The sequence below is a fragment of the Pinus tabuliformis genome, chromosome 4_2, assembly GCF_031772625.1.
Source record: "Pinus tabuliformis cultivar Carrire ecotype Pingquan chromosome 4_2, CPIR1, whole genome shotgun sequence".
Lineage (NCBI taxonomy): Eukaryota > Viridiplantae > Streptophyta > Pinopsida > Pinales > Pinaceae > Pinus > Pinus tabuliformis.
Window position 1 is genome coordinate 918,755,546 of NC_142304.1, and position 18,447 is coordinate 918,773,992.

Genomic DNA, 18,447 nt, shown 5'->3' on the forward strand with positions numbered 1-18,447 from the left:
TGGGGATAGTGTGAGATAAATAAGGATACACCGTTATTAAAAGAAATAAACCCTTTAAAGTAGTGTCTTTACACTACTTTCCAAATGACTTTAAATAAAGCTACAATATTAAAAAAAACATGGACCTTCTAAACTATTTGGATAAATATTAAAAAAATCATAGACCTTTTAAATTAGTTGTTTTCCACTATTTTATATGAGTTATTAATTTATTGATAAGCAGTGTATTTTTTTAGATTATATGAATTTTTAGATGATTGACATGTCTAATTTGTAGTTTGAGTAGCTACAATTTAGGGGCATCTAAGCTATCAAAAGTGCTTAGGGAGTGCACCCGGCCTAGGCCACACCAACCTTTAGCATGGCTGAATTTTTCCTACCAAACTAGTGACCTTCACATCGAGGGGTGTCTTAGCAAAACAACTTGTCATCGACTATTCTACGCAGGGGTAGGTGGCCAATTAATGCTTATTATGTGTAAGGTAATATATATATATATATATATGGTTGAGTCTAGGTCGGGGCCAACTTCAATGTTGGATGGAAGAATGATTTGACGACTAGTGAGATGTTATCACTAGAATTGTACAAAACTTGATTGAGCTTGAATGCTCTTTGTGATAATTTAATTTCTTCAAAAATGTCTCTTATCCTCAACCCATTCCATAAAATTTGAATTTATAACCTGGCGAAAACTAAACCCACATAAACCAATTAATCTATATTTAATACATTTTTTCATATAAAATATCTTCATAAAAAAAAGCACAGCTAATTCTAAATTAAAATTAAAGACAACTATTTGAATAATCGAAGCAGGTTGATTTACATTAAAATTTAAATTAGTGAAAATTGAATGTGATGTTATAAAAAATTAAATAAGAAAAATCTCCTTGTATGAGGATGTATGGCATTTGGACATTTCTCCTAGAAGGTTATTATAAAAGTTATGGGAAATCACGAGGATGTAATGTCGATGGACATTTCTCTTTGAAAGTTAATATAGTGAAGAAGTATGTAGGGGGTGAAGAATTTATATGAATTTAGGAGTTTAAATCGTGATAAAGATACACTTATTTCAATGAATAATGGATTTTTGAAAATTAATTTACAAATAATGGTTGTAGATCCTTTGTTAAGATGACGGTCTAAGATTTAAAAACAAATTAAAGATTATTTTAATAACACAGCAGTGGATTAAGATTTTAAAAACAATGAAATACAAGATTAAGATTAAAAATATAGAATGTTTATAGATAATTTAAGAGTATATTTATATAAATACATTGTATTATGTATACATTTTTATATTGATTTAAATTATATAATTAATTTACAATATTTTTTATTTATTTTTTATATGATTGTATTGGTTATCAAACCATTTTTACTATAAAATGGACTTATTACGATAACAAAGGTAAACTATGTTTTTATTCTACCATTTTATGTAAAGAGTTTGGACTTATTGAGTTGAGAGGCTTATTTTACAGCCTAGTATGAGAGCGATGTGTAATTTTGTCTGTGCTCAATGTGAGTTTGACATGTGTCCCTTTTAAAATAAAAATAAAATATTCTTTAAATTAAAAAAATGTAGGATATAATCAAAATAAAAAAAACAATTATACATTTTTAGACAGTTTTACTTAAAAGTATTATAAAATGTAGTGACTTTATTGGTTATTAATATTATAATTTAATAGATTTTAAGTTAAACCGCGCGCGCGCTGCTGCTCTGCCGTCTGTAGATTGCCGCCGCCAAACCCTTGGACGCTGCCATGAGCGGTCCTGGGGGTGGGGAGTCTGCTCCCACCCCTCCTCTTTCCAGCGCAGATGCCTTCCGCAGGCTGTTAACCCAGAAGGGGAAGAAGCACCAGCACGTTGAAGTGCCTAAATTTATTAAAAAGCTGGACGAAATACCAGAGATCGCCCTCCCAGAGGAACATTCAATAAAAATCGCTCTTGCGTTGTCTGACAGAGGCCTGGTAGGGCAGTTTATGGGCCGATGGCCGTCCACTAAGTCCACGGACGAATGGATACAACGAAACTGGAGGCCACAGTTGGAAAATAATGTGATTTGTTATGCTGTAGGGCGAGGCTATTTCATCTTCGAATTTACCACCAAGGAAGATCGTGACCTAGTCTTCAGAAATGGGCCGTACTTTATGGGAAACCAGGGATTGTATCTCAATAAATGGAGTCCTGATTTTGACCCATCCGTTGATGTCCCCAAGGAGGCGCCGGTCTGGGTGCGGTTACCCAATCTCCCTCTTCACTGTTGGAGCTATCAATCCCTGCAGAAGATCGGGAATGGGCTGGGCCGATTCATTGACAAAGCTGATCACAAGGGCCAATATACTTGTGCCAGAATCTGCGTAGAAGTTGATCTGGAAGCCGGGCTACCAGAAGCAATTAAACTCAAGGTTGGAGAATGGCAGCACTACCAGAAGTTGGACTACGAGCAGCTGCCTTTCAAATGTAGAACTTGTCATGAGAATGGACACTTCCAGAGAAACTGCCCAAAAGCCCCATCAGGGAACACAGTTGAAGAAGATGGATGGAAAGAAATCAGAAAGGGAAAGGCCATCCCAAAGCCTCCCGGACAGAAACCTAACGGCCCATTGGGAAAGCCTCACATCAATCCAAAAGCCGCTGCTACTTCTAAAGACGGATCCCCATCTGAAGAAAAGATGGATGATAAGGAGAACCAAGAAGAAACCGGAAACATGGAGAAACAAGGAAAAACAAACGAAGCAGAATCATCAATTCCCACACCAGAGGAAGGTCAGAGGGGAAATGACGGTAATGAAGAACACATTAGTCTAGCCTCAGACTCTGAAGGCGATTCAGAAGAGAGAGATTCGGAATCTGACAATTCGTTAGCCACTCCAATCAAGATGACCAGAGGGCGGAAATCCAAGAAGAAACAGAGAGAGGAAGAAACTTACAAAGATGTCCTCCAGGGATCTCAAAAAACACTCAAATCAATGATGAATACTAGATCTGGGTGCAAAAGCAACAAGGCTCCAATGGGAGCCTCCTCTCCCCACAAAAGTAAATAATGAAATACGTCTCCTGGAACTGCAGAGGTTTAGGCAGCAGGTCGAAAGAGGAAGCCCTGAAAGATTTAGTGAGAATATACTCGCCTGAAATCCTCCTCATCCAGGAGACAAAGTTGGAGGAACTTTCCCTCCTCCAATCCAGTAAAGTTTTTTGGAACAAAGGCCATGGGAAAGCGGTTAGTGCAAGAGGTGCCTCTGGTGGAATAGCTACCTTTTGGAACAACACCATATATGACTTCATTCAAGAAAAAAGGAGCTCTCACTGGCTCTTCACTCAACTACTCCACAAGGATTCTGGTCAGCAAGTAAGTATGTTTAATGTTTATGCTCCTGTTTTGTCAAGTGAGAAAAAAATCTGCTGGAATTCGCTCCATACTTTTCTTTTAGAGCAAAACCCCGAGAATATCATAATAGCAGGTGACCTCAATGTCACCCTCGATATTGATGAGAAAAAGGGAGGTTCCATTGTTAGGGATCTTGCCAGAGAATGGGTGGAAGACATAATGTTGGGCTGGGACCTGGAGGATATTAAACCATCTTCAGGGAAATTCACTTGGTCCAATAAAAGAACAGGCCCCAATCATATTGCTGCCCGTCTAGACAGATTTCTTGTCCACTCTTCCTTTCTAACCAGCGGTCTCATGGCATCTTCAAAAATTCTCCCAAATCTCACCTCTGACCATAAACCCATCCTTCTCGAGCTTTCCCTTGATGGCAATCTTGGCCCCATCCCTTTCAGGTTCAGCCCATTGTGGATCCAGCAAGAAGGCTTTCAAGATGTGGTCTCTGACTCTTGGAATAGGCCCGTCCATGGATCTCCTTTCTTTGTGTGGGAAGAGAAAATTAGGATTCTAAAAAGAAATCTAAAAGCCTGGGCTAAAAGACTGCAAACCCCCTCATCCAAAAGAAAAGAAAATACAAATAGGCTTGCTGACCATCAACTAGAAATGGAGCAAAATCCGGTTTCCCAAAGTATGCTTCTAAAAGAAGTCGAGCTCCAAAAAGAGGTTCATAGATCCAGCAGGGAGGAGGAAGAATATTGGCGGCAGAAGTCTAGAATTCTCTGGCTGAAATATGGCGATAAGAACACCAGCTTTTTTCATAAGCAAGCGGAAGCCCGAAAGAACTTCAAATCAGTCTCAGAGATTAAACACCAAAATACCGTGGTCAAGGATTTCGAAGGCATCAAAAAATCTGCATACTCCTACTTCCAAGACCTGTATTCGGCTCCTGAAGAACCAGCGATTGATCCCCACTCTTATCCGATCAATTTAATACCCACTTGTGTCAAGGAATCGGACAACGATATGCTGACAACACCGATTAGTATGGAAGAGCTTGAGGAGGCACTGAACAATATGGAGCCTGATAAAGCCCCAGGGCCAGATGGGTTCTCTGTAAGGTTCTTTGTGACTTGCTGGTCAATAATCAAAAAAGATCTTCTGAGGATGGTCAGAAAATCTCAGAATTGTGTCAAGATAGGTGGTGGCATCAACTCAGCCTTCCTAGCTCTGATTCCAAAAGAGAAAGGCGCCTCTGACTTTAGTAGATTTAGGCCAATATCTTTGTGTAATTCCAGCTATAAATTGGTCTCAAAAATAATAGCCAACAGGCTGAAAAATCTCTTGCCAGACATCATCCCTGAAAATCAAGGTGGTTTCATAAAAGGCAGAAAGATTTTGGATAACATTGTGCTGGTTCAAGAAGCAGTCCACTCTAGCTGTCAAAGAAAGGAGAAAGGCATGGTGATTAAGCTCGACTTGGCGAATGCATTCGATAGGGTGAGACATGAATTTCTGTTTGCTGTTATGAAAAAGCTAGGCTTTTCATCAAATTTCATCAACTGGGTGAAAGCCTGTATTGCCTCGCCTTGGATTGCGCCCTTGGTTAATGGCCGTTCTACTGATTTCTTCCAAGCTTCTAGGGGCCTGAGACAGGGATGCCCATTATCTCCGCTCCTATATGCTGTCCAAGCCTCGGTGTTAAGCTTCCAACTAGATCATAATCAGCAAATCCAAACATTGCCAGGACTCAGAACCACTCACAAGGTGAAAGACATTAACCATGCCCAATTTGCTGACGACACTCTGCTGCTTGGAGGAGCCAGCTTGATCTCTGCAAGACATTTCAAGAGGGAACTGGACACTTACAGGCTGATTTCGGGCAGCAAAATCAACTACAGAAAATGCTCTATCTACGGCTGGAATTGCTCGACTAAAGAGCTGGCTGACATAGCAAGACTTTTAGAAATGGAAGGAATCCGAAATTGGGAGTCATTTAAATATCTCGGAATACCAATCTTCAAATCTAAGCCTAAAGTTGCTCATTGGCTGCCGCTGATTGACAAAATAAAAAATAGAATCCAAGCCTGGGGTGCCTCTTGGTTGAACAATGCAGGGAAAGTCATCCTCATGAAATCGGTCCTAATAAGCATGCCTCTATTCCAAAACTCAATCCTCCTTGCCCCAAAAACCTTCCTCAGTAAGCTAGATAGTCTGTTGAGAAGATTTCTGTGGGAAGGTGGGAACAACAATGATAGAAGAATTCATTTAGTGAACTGGGAAATCCTCAGAAATCCCTTTCAGGAAGGAGGCCTCTAGCTGCGCAATTTGGCTGCTCAAAATCTTGCTTTGGGTTCCAAGATTCTTTGGAATTTAGTTTCTGGAAAGACTAGCTGGAGTAAAAGAGTCATTTGGAAGAAATACTTCCATGGGCAGCGTTTGAGATGCCTGGACAAACCTCCAAGAACTCTAAAAGGTTCTCCAATATTCAATCTCTGCAATGCTGCAAGGGAACAATTCAGCCAACATCTGTATTGGATCCCGGGTAATGGAAAGAAAATCAATATATGGGATGATTCGATCTTGGTTGACCAGCCAATGAAGAATGTGAATGGGCTTGCAAACATTAAAAATTGGCTTCATTCTCGCAATCTGCACACTTTGTGGGACATTTCGAACTGGAAAGAAGCTCCTGACAGAACCTGGGATGGGTGGAACCTGGGGGAGGTCCCCATAATGCTGCAGGGGGAAGCCTCATTATTACTAGATATGCTCCAAGGAAAATCGCCTTCAAAAACCACTGCTAAAGACAAAAGAGGCTGGGGATCCAGCTCTGGCCATTATACTGTTTCTGAAGGTTACAAAAGAATTATGGCTGTTCCTCATGTTCCTCCAAACCCGGCCCAATGGAAATTTATATGGGACTTTCCAGCTCTCCCAAAAATAGACTTCTTCTGCTGGACCGTGGCACATCAAAGCATCCTCACCAGAGATAACTTGAGAAGAAGAGGGATGGAAGGACCTTCCAGATGTCCTCTCTGCAAGTCTGATGAAGAAACTACCAATCACCTGTTGCTGCTATGCCCCTACGCTCAAGAAGTATGGAGGGGGGTGCTGATGTTAGAGCCCATCCTTGCTCTCCCAGACAACATCCCTGCCTTGTTCAGAACCTGGGCCAACTTATCTCCTTTCTGCCTCAAAAATAAAAGTCTGCTTAAAACCAGCTAGATGTGGATCCCTAAGTTTATTTGCTGGAAATTATGGTTGGAAAGAAACAACAGAATTTTCCGAGAAGAAAGCTGCAGTACAATAAAAGTTATCTCTAAAATAAAAGCATTGTTAGGAGAGGCACTAGAAGCCAACACCTCATCAAGGAACGAAACGGGAATGCTCAGAGAAGAAGAGAAATGGTTCAAAGAATTAGCTCCAATGCTAAAGGAAAGGCCCCCTCAAGCTGTCCCTGTTCATTCCAACTGGGAAATTAGACTGGAAGAACAAGAGTTTATCAAGTGGAGATCGGCCTTGGAAGATCACTGTTTATTCTTCGATGGGGTTTCTAAAGGAAACCCTGGGGTTGCTGGCAGCGGGGAGTTTTATTGAGCCCTGGAGGCTCTCCGGAATTGAGATTCCATTGGGGTCTTGGAACTGAATCTAACAACAGAGCGGAGGCTTTGGCTCTGTGGCAAGGGCTGACTCAGGCGATCAAAAGAAACATCCTTTCTCTTTCAGTCTTCGGAGATTCAAGAATCATCATTCAGGCCATGATTAGTCCTAAGAACTCTCACCAGGTCCAGTTAGCCCCCATCATCAAGAAAATTAGACTTCTGCTGCCCAAATTTAACAAAATGTCATTCTATCATATCCTAAGGAACCTCAATTCCCTAGCTGATTATGAGGCCAACCTTGGTGTCCTCTGTTCTCGAAGATCACTGGTAATTAACTCAACAAAATCTTCTTGTTCAATACCTTAAATCTCCAGCCCGATCCTTCTTCCCTCTTTGAAATAGGGGGTCTCTGTTCAATCATATTGTAATCCGACTTCCCAAGGCTGATCCAAGACTCCGAATTTCTTCTGTTTCTTGATTGTCCCTGTTTCTCCAACGAAGTTACAGGTTCCTAAAGAGTATATCCCAGTGAAATTTTGCAATTCCTCTGTCTATCTCTTCTGAAGGATAGGATCAGAACTCTCAGAACCAGTCTTCCCCGGGAAGTGGCATTCGTGACTTCTTCCAAGTTCTGCATTGGAGACTCAAGTCGTTGAAGACTTCCTCTCAATCTGCGGCCACTCAGCTTCCTGTGCCAAGAATGCCGGCTGTGAAAGCATTTAAAAGATCCGTAGACAGCCATCCGAAGTGAAGTTCCTGATACACAACCAGCTCAAGCTTGGACCATCTTCTTACTCCAGATTCTTCAAATATCCTGGTTACACAGATCCAAATCATTGCAAATCTTTCCATTAGTTTATTGAAAGGATCCCTCTGCTCATCTTGCTTCTGTTGACCGAAACCTTTCCGGGCGACTTATCCATCTGTTTATTGAAAGAACTCCATACCTCATCTTGCTGCTGTTGAAGAAACCATTCCAGTGAGATCAAATCTGCCAGATCGAATCCGCATACTTCCCTTTGCTGCACGTCTTTATATGAGCTCAAATATGGAGGGAAGTCGCAGATTTCAGTCATAAGGTCACTTCCCGGGGTTTGTAAGTCTCATTGCAAGGATTCTAAAAAGCTCATCTCCTGGAACTCAAGTGCCACGCTCAAGCATCAGGACAAAGCCAAGTTTACAATCCTTCTTCAAAATGGGGGACGACAGCGACAGAGACTCGAGTTTATAAGGATTGACAAGCAAACGGAAAGTGCCATCGGTTTTTTTGCAGAGAAATCCCTCTATTCTCTGAGGAGCAATCTATCATTTGAGGACATTACATGGGGCGCCGTCTCATCTACAGCCATTAATAAGCCGAAGCAGGTTATTCTCCACCCCAGATCCTCGTTTTGAACAGCACTCCTTTCGATTTGGACCAGCATCCTCTTGCACTCCCCTGTTCTCTGTCATGGACTCACCTGAATTGTAAAGCATGCGGTAGCTGATTTACCGCCCATTTCAATATAACCGTTATTGTCCAAAAAAAAAAAATATTATAATTTAATAAAAGTATTATAAAATGTAGTGACTTTATTGGTTATTAATATTATAATTTAATACGAAAGAGATATGATAAAAATATTTCACTCTCACTCTCAATTATAAATAAAATATTTCCATATCTATATATATGATGATTTTATATCAACTTTAAACATTATTCTAAAATAACTAAAATAAAAAACAAATAAATTTGATATTATTTATATTTTCATATTTCAATTAAATAAACGAATAAACAATTTTAATATTTATGTTAATTCATTTATTTTAATTTTAAATTTTAGGAAAAAATTAAAAACACTCATATATAAAATACAATAAAATAAAATATTGCACAATAAAATAAAATATTGCATAATAGAAAAAATTTGCACTTAAAAATTTGTTAATCTTCTCAATTTTACTAAATATGTGATAAGAGTTTTTGCTAAATATATAATAAGATAGATGTATACGAATAAATTAAAAACAACTAAATTTAATTTTATATAATATATTAATAACCCTTAGCTAACTGCAATTTCTTTGATCTCTACCACTTACAATATTGTTGTTTAGAATTAATTATTGTCATGAAATTGTGCCACCATCCAAATGCATAATGCAATAGGGTTGGGAGTGGTAAAGTACATATAAAATTTAAAATAAAAATCATATCGTCAAATTGTTATCTTAAAGGTACTAGGGACCAACATTGAGAAACACTTAGATGTGCTCCACCAACAATGGTAGCAAAAGTGGTCGGCCACCCAAAAATTGAATAGGCATGCATATGAGTTATATTCCTTTTTATAAAATATGGCAAAAAGTGGTGGACAACCAAAAATTGTCTAGGCTATGAATATGAATTATATTCTCTTTTTATGAAATATAAATTTTAATAAATCAATTCTTTTTTATAAAATAGAGTAAAATTTTTAATAAAGTAAAATGGTGGAAAACCAAAAATGGTCTTGTGCATAAATATGAATTATATATTTTTTATAAAATATATTTAATATTTGATTGCTAATAAGATTATTTTGGCTGGTTGGGAAGAATAAAGGGGATTTTTTTTTTAGGTTTAATTCCCGCAAATAATATGATAGACATTAACAACAATAGTAATATATGTACATTCTCATATAAAATATATAATATTACACTTATTATTATTAATAATAATAAAATCGAAATTTTATTTAGATTAAAAAAAATATTCAAAATAACAAAACCAAATTTACTTACTAGATTAGATAGACATGTCTTATATTTATACACCATTCTTAAAAAAAAAAAAAAACAAAAAACAAAAAAACTTAACTTGGCCCTTTTTAGAATGCATTTTGATTTAAAATGCAGGTAGAAGATCAGATCAAGCTGCAGGTAGAAGATCAGATCAAGCTGTGGTAGGTTGAGATTGCTTACAATGATGACTTTTTTCAAAAGAAAAAAACTTGGTTTTTTATATATAATATTAGAAGTCTAGTACATGCATTTGAGAGAAAATAGACATATCAAAAAGACAACAATTTGGAAATGCTGGTAGAAGATGTGCATCAACACACCAGAATCCTAATTTAACATATGTTAGACAATCCCTTAAACACATATTCAAAAATGCAAAACAAAGCAATATTACTGTGGCAACCGCTGGTTCATTTGAATGTTGGATAATAGATAAGAAAACAGGAAAGCATGATCCTTTGTTATGGCAAGATGATCTCGCCTTCCTCTCTAATGTGTTGATCCAATGATATATTGTAATGCATGATTCCATATTGGCCCTGTAGACCTGCTTTAGACAACCTGTCTGCATCCTTGTTGTCATCTCTATATATAGATGTGATGGAGTAGGATGAGAGGGAGTCCAATAAATGTTTAATCCTATTGATCCATCCAGCTAATAGAAGTGGGTCGAATGCAGAGTGTCCCTGTATTCCTTCTATGAGAGAACTGGAGTCTCCATAGATGTTGGTGATATTAAGATGTTTCTCTTTAGCAAACCAGAGCAACCCCCAAAGTGCCATGATTTTAGCTCTGGTGTTGGTGCCAGGGCCACCATTCCAATGAAGGTTGTATTGTGTGTTGTTGTCTGGTTTGATAACCTCTCCACATCCACACAATCCCATTTGTGATGCTCCATCAAACCATCCTGTAGGCAATATAATAGTGGGGGAGGACCTCGTCTTCTCAGTGATCCTATTTGTTTTTGTATCCAATGAAATGGCACTCGACCATGAAATTACTTTGAAGCAAATTTTGTTGTAGTCAATGGGATTCCCTTGAAATATATGATGGTTCCTTGCATTCCAAATCTCCCAGATGATGTAAATGGGCATCGCTTTGTCTTGAGTAGTGCAGTCAAACTAGTGGGACATGATGTGTTCTAAGTTTGTAGCCAAATTAAGTGAAATGTTCATGAAATGTGCAATATTTCTCCAAACCCGAGCAGATGAAGGACAAGAAAAGAAGATGTGTTCTGTCGATTCTATGGAGTTTCTACAGAAGGTGCAAATTCCAGGACCATGAAGCCTCTTTTAAGTAAGTTGTCCCAAGTCAGTACTTTATTTTTCCAAACAAGCTAGGAAAACAATGTTTACAATGATGACTTGATATATGTATGTTGATGCTATTCAAATTATTGTAAAATTTGGATTTCTATATAATTTAATTATGATGTTGTGAAGGATAGTTGGAAATGTAATTAATTGTTTTATTATAATTGTTTATTTTGATTTAGTGATCAAATTTTTTCTTAATTTGTTATTCAATTTTAACTTAAAATCTCAACATGTAGATATCTAACAAAAATAAGATAAGTTGCCCAAGATAATAACCACAAGCCTAAGATGACCATGAGGCTTGATATTGAAACCACTGGTGATGTTCCCTGATGGGGTTGCTCTCACGGTCATTGATTCCAGGTAGGAGGCTTAATTGGAATGAGGATCTCTCATAACGTTAGTTTTTTGGCAGATTTATTTAAAAAAAAATGGTGTGCTAAATAAAAAACACACCGGTGCATATACTAATCGATAGCACTAGAAAAGGGTTAAATTTACAAAAATATGGGTCGTAAAATTCATTTTTCCCAGTACGGTGCCATACTGCGATGATGCCATAGTGCTAAACCAATATGATAACACCATGGTGCATACACTATTTATAGCACCAAAAGAAGGTTAAGTTTAAAAAATGTCGGTCCTAAAATTCTTTTCACTATATTGGTGCTATATCCACTAGAAGCATCAATGTTGTTCTTGTATGGAAATGCTGTGGTGCATAATTAAATAGAGCATTGCTTTTGTGCTTTTAATTTAAAAAAATGTGGTGCTATATTCCCACGAAGCACCGGTATGGTTAATGTATTAAAATGCACGGTGAGTCTTATCAAGAGCACCTCTTTAGGGTTTTTAATTAAAAAAAATGAGTTGCTATATTCCCACGAAGCACTGGTGTCGTTCATGTCTAAAAATGCCCCGATGCATCCTTGAAATAACACCACTAGGGGGGTTTTTAATTTTAAACTAATACAGTGCTATATTTCCACGAAGCACTGGTGCGGCTCACGTATTGAAACGCCCTGGTGCATCATGACAAGAGAACCACTATAGGGTTTTTAATTATATATAAAAAATGGCACTCTTGGAGATAGGACGCACCGGTGTTGTTGTAATAATGCACCGAAAAAATGTTAAATAAATAAACCATTGGCCACAAATTCCATTTTTACCATTTGCAGTGTTGTAGAGCTCTGAAGCACTGGTGCCACTCTTGCCTCACGCAAGCACCCTAATGTCGGTGCTTCTCTTGCTCACCATCCTTCCATACCATGCTTAGTGTGTCACTTTCTAATTTTCTCAAATGGTGGTGAAACTTGTTTTTCTCATTTACGTGTCAATTATGCCTCCTCGATGAGAAAATGTCTAGGCAATGTCTAAGTTTCTCTCTAATTTAATTTTTTAGCGGATTAGAATTGCAAAATAGCTCAAAAAATCCACTATTTTTGAAATGTTTTCTTCCTATGAGGTGCGTTCGATAGGTTCGGTTTATAATGATAGCGGTGCACCCTATAAATTTACAGGTTGCATCAGAGTTCGGTGTGTGAACCTAACACATCGTTGTGTTCTTGGCGTGTATTTAGAATTACAACGCACTGGGGAAAGTTATAAATAGTACGTTGATGTGTACATTTTTAGGTTTCTCATGGTGTGTTTATATTTACTAAATGCACCGCAAACATAATATTAAAAAAAATATAGCTCGATGCGTTCTATAACCTGAAATTTTTGTACCGGTGCAAAAGGGTTATACGTACGCACGGGTGCGTAAGGTTGTCGATGCACCACATTGAAAATGTATGTATGTAGACCAAAAGCAGTGCGTCATATGTATATACACATTGTTTTCGATACTCTTCTATTTGGTTTTGCACCAAAGATGGTGCATTACTAATTTTTTTGTAAGTAAGAAAGATTCTATTAATTCAAAAGATGGTATTTACATTCAGAGTGGGGTGTCTCGAGCATGAGGCTCTTATCCCAGTCACAAAATTTTCTTTTACAATAGTTACAAAAAAAGCCCCTTCTTCTGGGCTGAAAGGAGAGATGGAAGTTCTGCTTGCCAATTCTACAAAATTTACCAAAATTGCTCATTAACCTGAGTGGGCGAGAACTCTGAGTGACTGGGGGAACCAAACTGCCGAGAGTAGCATTACTTCTGAGAGTGCCATAAACACGTGGAAAGTGCCAAATACATGTAGAAAGCATCATGGAGATATTCATTAAACAATTTTGTTCGAGGGATCATCCTCCAATCTGATGGGCTTCTCTAGAGAACTGCCATCTGGAGTGTTCGCCGCGGCCGGGTGACTGGTGGATGCACCTGCTTTCTCTTTCTTGATGCTCAGAGAGCCACCACCACTGGCCTACATGTTGGTGATACAATGCTTGAGCAAATCATACTGAGGTGAGTCCCTCGTAACAAAGTTCAAGTGGTGGACTGATTCCACATAAACAGTGAATTTATCATTCAACATGTCTAACTTTTCTTCCAATGCTTTACTATTTTTAGATTGTTCTTGCAATGCGAATTCGAGTATGGTTTTAAGTTTCCCTTAGAGCTCTATGGTGCGACTGTATAAATTATCCCTAGCTCGGATATCCATTCAAATTGAGCATCTACCTCTTCCGTGGTCACCCGCCTTCTTATGTTTTGCACTTGGAGCTCTAGATTATGAATGCGGTCTTGAGTTTCAGGGTTAACAGAGACAACGTAATTGAGGGCTGCTCTTCTTGCTGATGTTTCAGATCTTGTGCGGGGCTGCACGCTGGGGTTGTCCCACCTTTCATTATTGCTGTTGCGACGACGACGACAGATAAGGGTTGAGCCACGAATAGAAGCCATGATATGGATGGGAGGGGAATCAAGAGGTAAAACTAGGGCAAAGGTGATGAAAGCAAAGGTCCGAGGTAGAAAAGAGTAGTGGGGAAGAGTGAGCGAGTTGGGGTATTCATAGGAGGAGCGAGCGACTGAGGTGGGAGGGAAAGAGGCAGCCATGAATGAGCCATTAATTGTGGCCAGTGTGAGGTACAGAGCAATCATGAGAGAGCAAGAAACAATATTGGTCGAGGGATTAGGTAGGTGATGGTTCTAAAAGATCGTTGTGATCTGGTATTTTCCTACCTCATGCGAAGAATTGGGAAAGTTGTTGTTTGAGGAATTCATTATGAGGGGATGTGAGGATTGTATTGTTCCTTAACTAGAGATTGACATGTGATCTCATTATTGAGAGTTTCCCTTACTCCTTTGTCAGTGTTATTTAAAGCCTCACATTCAAGATGGAGAGGTCCATCCTCTAGGTCCCTCCATGCAAGGGAGAAGATTCTTATGCTGCCAGTTGTACCCTCATTTTCCAACCTATCAGTCAGGATTCCTAAAAAATCCACCAAAACCTGCAACTCCCGGATTACCTTTAACAACTCCATCGTAATTCAATTTGAGGATGTCTTTATCTCGAGGATGCCAATGACAAGGAGCTCCCTAGTTTGCCATCGCCAGAGTCATGTTGTTCTAAGGGGGAGGTGCAGCTTGAGGAGTTGCAAGATCCTCTGATTAGAAGGACAAGGGGGGTCATTGAAGTTAAACAATTTAGAGAAGACGACAGATTCTTGAATTATCTGTTTAATTAAGGTAAGGATATTCTCTTATGGCCTTTTTTATTCTCTGGAGATTCATGTGTTTTGCTCTTTCCATAATTCCCAACATATGGTACTTGGGATAATGTTCCAGGCCTTGTCAACCATTGGGTGTGAGCAAAATGAAGTTCTGCAATTGTCTAGAGTGTTGAGGATGGAAGCCCTGTCCCTATTAGAAGATCTGAATACAACCTCAGCCCACTCCTAAAGTCTATTGGTGTAATCACAGTTGTTTAGGAGATGGTTTATTGTTTCCTCATGCTCTTCACAGAGAGGGCATCTTGAAGGTCCCTTGAATCCTCTTCTGCATAAATTGTCCCATGTTAGAATCTTCCTCTACATGGTTAGCCAAAGAAAAAGGGTGATTTTGGGCCATAATTGTCTGCTCCATAGAGTTTTCCATTTTTGTTGAGGCTGTAGTTGATCATGGTTTTCCATATAGCCATAGGCTTCTTTGAGATTGAAATGCCCTGCTGAGCTTTTACCCCATCTGATCTTATCTTCTCCTCTGTCGAATTGGATTTGTCTTTCTTGAATGGTAGTGGAAAAAGTGTTCCAATCAAAGCCTATGGGCAGTTCCCAATCTTTGGCTTCCAACCATTCTCGCCATCTTTCCATTCTGTTGTTGGGCTTCCAGTAATGAGCCACCCTGTGCTTTCCTTTTTCTTTCATAGCAATACGAAGCGACGCAAATTGGCCCCTGTTTAGGTCAGGTAGTCGCTACCATGCATCTTCCCAAAAGAGGGTTTTTCCTCCATTTCCAATCTCCCAGAATTTGTGCTTTTGAATGATAACCTTATTCTCCCAAGCTTGATTCCAAATCGTCGAACCTTTGAAGTCACCTGTAAGCCTGATGAGATCGTCATTTGAGTGAGTAGGCACATATTTTTCCCTCCAGATGAGGCCCCAAGGTGTTTGTGGGTTGTCTAGCCAACGCCACTAGGTCTTGGCCTCTAGGGCTTTTCCAAGAATATTCAGATCCCTCAAACCTAGTCCTCCAACTTTTTTTTGGTTTTCAGACATTCTCTGAGGCTACAAGAGCCAATTTTTTCTGTGTCTGAGTCCCTCCATAAAAAGTTCCTTTGGATGCATCTGATGGCATTGATGATTGACTTAGGGGCGGCTAGAGAAAAAAACATATACAAAGGCATGGCTTGCAACAATGATTTAACCAAGATCAACCGTCTTACCAAATTAAGGGAGTGAAATGTCTAATTGGCAAGTATTTTGCTAAGTTTGTTGAGAAGGTCCTCCCAGTTGGATTTTTGAAAGATTTTTCAGTTAGAGGGACACCCAGATAACTGGAGAGAACATCTTTGAAAGCCCAGTGTTATAGTGATATTTCTTTTGGTGCATTACTATTTTTTGGTTGCACTAGGGATGGCCTTTTTCTTTTCAATTGAAAGTTATGTGTCATATAATTTCCATTTAATAAAAAAATTATGTTTTATGTATGAGGCTGATGTATTTTATATTTCAATCATATAGTAGAGACATGAGCAGAGGGAGTAACAACAGGAGTAGAAGGAAATGGAATATCTATACAATGTGATCCGACCATGGGAGGCTCGAGAGACTGAGAGGGATTTATACCCTCACCCTATTAGCGCAGTGAATCGAGTGCTCTTGAGGAATGTAGGCCTCCTCAATTACTATGAGGAGGCTACATCCTTAAAGGCACACTTTGACTTGCTTTCATAACTGATCTTTCGGTGGGATGCCCACCAACAATCTTTCCATGTCGGTCTTGACACATGGTATAGGCCCTATGAGAAGGATGTATTTTTATCACTTTCATATCTAGGAGAGGGGAAGAATTTCCTGAGTTCCCTAATGTCCCCCATGGGGTTGTAATAGAGAGTCAACTTGTTTACTCTTAGAGATATGTTGGGGGTCATGTAATTCGACCAACAAATTTTCAAGTGTGTGGCAGACAATTACAAATTGCTTCTTTTGCTACACAAGAGGTTAGGTGCCTCTCATTTTTAGTGACTACCATTGAACACTATACTAGTTATGGGTAGTGCATTAGTTTCCCTCTTTTATTTTATGTTGATTCTTAGATGCATGCACCATGATGTATCAGGTGGTATTCCATTCTTTTGAGGTAATTTTGTATGGATTTAGATAGATGTCGTGCCCAGATACATACGAGGACGAACTTCCCTTTTGCTTCAAAGATTTTTGTTTATTTTTTGAGAGGTTTCCATAGATGAGGCCTACATTTGATCGTCGCCCTCCTAGGATGATGACTAAGGTGCAGATGCGCATGTGGGGCCAGATGATGCCCAAAAGGGGCTTGTCGGAGTATCTGGCTAGTATTTTATCCCAAGCACTTGTGCTACTGGCCAGTGAGGATGACCACGCATTTATCTTGTTGTCGTTTTTGTACACGGGTATGGATTGGAGAGAGTATACCAACATCATATTCACACTGGATGAGCCTACAGATGAAAGATGTAATATTAGTGTTTTCTTTAAATTAATATAGTTTCATTTTATTATCTTAATTAATTAGAATAAAATTTATTCTAGCACGTTCTTTAACTTGTTTTATTAAATTGTTTAATGAAATTGTCTAATTATTGTTGTGTACTATATATTTTGTAGACATCAACACATTCCTTGTGAACATGTATCCTCTCCCACCGGAAGGAGCATATGAGGAGATGGGCTAGGCCCAAGAGGGTGATCAGGAACATCTTGAGATGCAGAGGGTTGTGGGCATATAGGCCTGTAGGGCAGGTCTCAGATTTAAGATGGACTACTGTGACCGATTGTCTCAGGTTTTGATTGACAAGGGAGTCCACCCTACAAGGGATCAAGAGATCAACGCAAATCCTAGGTTCGTGGACCTCTTGAGGGACTGTCCATACGATATGATGAGACTTATGCGTAATATTGCCGGAGCTAGCATGTTATTGGCAACGAGGAGGGATGCAGGGCATCCAACGCCAGAGACGTCACATGAGTCTTCACGCAGTGCTACTCCATTATATCATGATGATGAAGGTGGTTATCACGCTTTTGGTAATACTACCCCATCAGATCATGGTCAGGGTGTTGGTGATCATTCTGGTAGTACTGCCCCATTGAATCATGGTTAGGGTGTCAGTGATCCATCTAGTAGTACATTTCCTCAACATTTGCCTGATGATAAGATGCCAAAGCTAGAGGATGTGCCTCATGTTTCTCTTGGGAGAGCAGACCAACCACCTTCTCCTTCACCTCATAGTTCGACATTTGGGGGCAGTACTTGACCATCCATCCTCTCCTGCTACAGACTAGGCTGCCACTACTACGTCTGTTGTATCAGATATTTGATAACAGTTATTTGACATGTTTTTATGTGTATATATATATGGTGCATTTTTCTTCTTCATGTTTATGAACTTAATTATACGTTGGTGTTGATGTGTATATTGTTAGGTCATGTTAGATATGTTCATTTGATGTGCTTGCAGATAGATGTGTATGTGATAGCCGTTATTTGACATGATATGTATATTAATTTGAGAATGTGTGTGGTGATGATGTTAGATTACAAGGCTTATGTTTTGTTAGACATGATCACGATGATGATGCTTTGTTAGATTATTAGATTTGTGTGCTAGCTAATGATGTTTATATGTGTTAGAGGTGTATATAATTAGATGATGGTAGTGAATTTGAATGTGTATCTTAGATGATGTTTATGTTTGCTAGATGGTTATCATCATGATGTTTATTTTTATGAAATAATATTTATTATAGATTATGTATTAATGAACTTATA

The 18,447-nt window shown here is 38.9% G+C and overlaps 1 protein-coding gene across 1 annotated transcript; it reads left to right on the forward strand.

Annotated features, from left to right (window-relative positions):
* The first annotated feature begins 1,778 nt into the window (after nt 1–1,778).
* On the forward strand, nt 1,779–17,779 carry LOC149172669 (uncharacterized). Its single transcript, XM_089426420.1, has 3 exons — nt 1,779–2,878; nt 3,088–4,459; nt 17,459–17,779. Exons 1-3 carry the CDS (start codon nt 1,779–1,781, stop codon nt 17,777–17,779), a joined length of 2,793 nt encoding a protein of 930 aa, XP_089282546.1.
* Nucleotides 17,780–18,447: the final 668 nt, after the last annotated feature.

Coding starts and splice junctions, on each gene's coding strand:
- LOC149172669 (XM_089426420.1), top strand. CDS start 1,779: ATGAGCGGTCCTGGGGGTGGGGAGTCTGCTCCCACCCCTCCTCTTTCC. Junction 2,879..3,087: donor GATTCGGAATCTGACAATTC/GTTAGCCACTCC, acceptor CTGGAACTGCAG/AGGTTTAGGCAGCAGGTCGA. Junction 4,460..17,458: donor CAGGGCCAGATGGGTTCTCT/GTAAGGTTCTTT, acceptor CGATTGTCTCAG/GTTTTGATTGACAAGGGAGT.